This window comes from Phalaenopsis equestris, unplaced genomic scaffold, assembly GCF_001263595.1.
Source record: "Phalaenopsis equestris unplaced genomic scaffold, ASM126359v1 Scaffold001259, whole genome shotgun sequence".
Classification (NCBI taxonomy): domain Eukaryota; kingdom Viridiplantae; phylum Streptophyta; class Magnoliopsida; order Asparagales; family Orchidaceae; genus Phalaenopsis; species Phalaenopsis equestris.
This window is the reverse complement of record NW_018165698.1, coordinates 61,592-63,880: the sequence shown is the minus strand read 5'-3', so window position 1 is coordinate 63,880 and position 2,289 is coordinate 61,592. Positions and strand designations below refer to the sequence as shown.

The following is a 2,289-nucleotide window of genomic DNA, read 5'->3' as shown; positions in this document are numbered from 1 at the left end:
ATAGATGATACTTTCATTTTATTTATTTTACTTTATTTTCTTTTTCAGAACACAGTTTCAGCGAAATTTTTAACCACTTCAATACCTGTTAGATTAATAATATTTTCTTAAATTTATATCTCGCAAACCCAAAAATTTCCTGCATACGTGACTAATGGTGCATTTTGGGCAGTTTCAGCGTTTCAGGATAAACAACTTGTCTTGAAACTCGATTCATATTTAGTGTAAAAATGAAATCACATTTTCGAATAAACGGATAAAACATGTGAACCAAATAATACAACGGCATTTCCAAATACGCTTCAGCATAAGTTCTTTATTTAAGAGATATATGATGTATAAATTTGGTTAAGCCGAACATCTATTTTATTTATTTAAATTTCCGGATTTCAACTTTCAAACAAAACCGTGTTCTGTTTCAAGAACCAATCATCCGTCACTGCAGTTAACAGTGTAGTGGCCCGTAAATCACAGAAGATATGCCCTCGAAACTGGGAGAAATAAGCGTGACCAGCCAGAACAAGAAGACGACAATCCACATCTCCGTCAATCTCACACAAATACTCACTCGAACATCAAACACCTGAACTATTTACACTATCTCACAAGAAGTTGCACGGATTTCATCGATCCAGCAGATTAGGGTTTCTATTCCCCTTTGTGTCTTCTTCCAATACCATTTTCAGCAGGCAGCGTTCACCATCTCGAAGTATCGCTGCACGGACTCCTGACGCTGAAGTCGTCGCTGCTCATATTGCGTTCTGATGAACGCCTCCGCTCGCCCAAATAGCTCCTCCCTTCCCACCGAAACTCTCCGAAACGTCTCCGACTTCCTAAACCTCCTCTCCAGTCTTACCTCCGGCGATGCCTCCAGAGCGCGGCCATACCTCTCCCAGGAATCGCTCTTCTTCATCCGAGGCTGCGCCGCGGAATCAGCCTTCTCGGCGCCCTTTTCCACGATAGCCTTCCAGGTCGCATCAATGGTGTCATGCGACTCATCGGGGTCCGTCCCTCCGGATTTGGGCGGATCCGGGTTGGAATCCGGCGGATCTGGCTCGGGATCTGGTGGAATGGCGCCGGTGATTTCCGATGGCTTCTGCGGGAATAGGATTTCTAATTCATTTTGTGCTGGGGGGTGGTAGTTCATGTTGTGATCGTGAAGCTTCCAGATGACGATGATGATGAAATGGACGGTGATGAAGAGGTAAGATGGCGAGAGCCAAGCAAAGGCGAGGGTTCTGATACGAGGGAGGGCGGAAGAGAGAAGATCGGCGGAAAAGGGCACCGCGGTTGAGGCGAGAATGATGGTTGTGGAGACTATTCCGACGAGGAGGAAGGCTGTTCTTGCTGCTGCAATTACTGTTGTTCTGAAATCTGTTGTTAGAAAATTTCGGTCTGAGGTAGCCATATTAGCTATAAGAGTGTGAATGAGAGAGGGAGATCAGAAGAGGGAGAATGAGAAAGGGGAGATCAGAAGAAAGACGCCATTGCCGACGAACGTGAAGCTATTAGAGTGAGGGAGAGAAAGAGAGGAGAGTGTAGAAAGTTCAGAATTTAAAACCCGGGTGGTTCGAATGGTGCTGTTATTATAAAGAAAAAGAGGGGTAAAGTTGGGGGAAATATTGCAGCTTACGGCGGAGGGACCGCTGGGAGGTAGAGTAGGCGGCGGACGATGATTTAAAAATTTCCAATGATATTGTACAAATTTTATAATTATTTGATTTTCTTAGTTTATAGACTAGTGTGAATAAGAATATAAATATGTCGTGTAATTTTAATTATTTAATGTAAGGAAATGAGAATTAATTCTTAAAAAAAATTTCACAATTGTATACTTTGATTATAAAATAATCTAAGTGTATTTTATGTTAGCATTTTCACGATTAACTTTTTTCCTCGTCAAGCTTAATTTATAGGTTATTTATAAGTCAAGGAAAAACCTGTAAACGAGCCGAACACGAGCGAGCCCAAGCTCAGTAAATGTTTGACTCGCTTATATTTCGAGCTCAAAAGGTATGTTTGTGTTCACCCCGTTTGCTTAGCCAACCGAACACGAGCTGTTCTCAACAAAGAGTCGTTTTGACAACCCTAATCACGTAGTCTTAAGATGTTAAGGGTTTGAACAAAATTTAAAAATTATTGTTTATATTAAAACTTCATTTGGATTTAATTTAATAATTTTCATTAAATTTTTAATTTAATATTTTTAACTGATTATAATTATTTGTAGCCTTATAGTGAATTAAATTTTTTTAAAATACTACTCATCAATATATATATATATATATA

At 40.0% G+C, this 2,289-nt stretch overlaps 1 protein-coding gene across 1 annotated transcript; it reads right to left on the bottom strand.

The window, feature by feature from the left end:
- Positions 1-682: 682 nt before the first annotated feature.
- On the bottom strand, positions 683-1,408 carry LOC110033702. The gene has a single exon (XM_020737753.1). The coding sequence runs from the start codon at positions 1,406-1,408 to the stop codon at positions 683-685; it is 726 nt and encodes a 241-aa protein (XP_020593412.1).
- Positions 1,409-2,289: the final 881 nt, after the last annotated feature.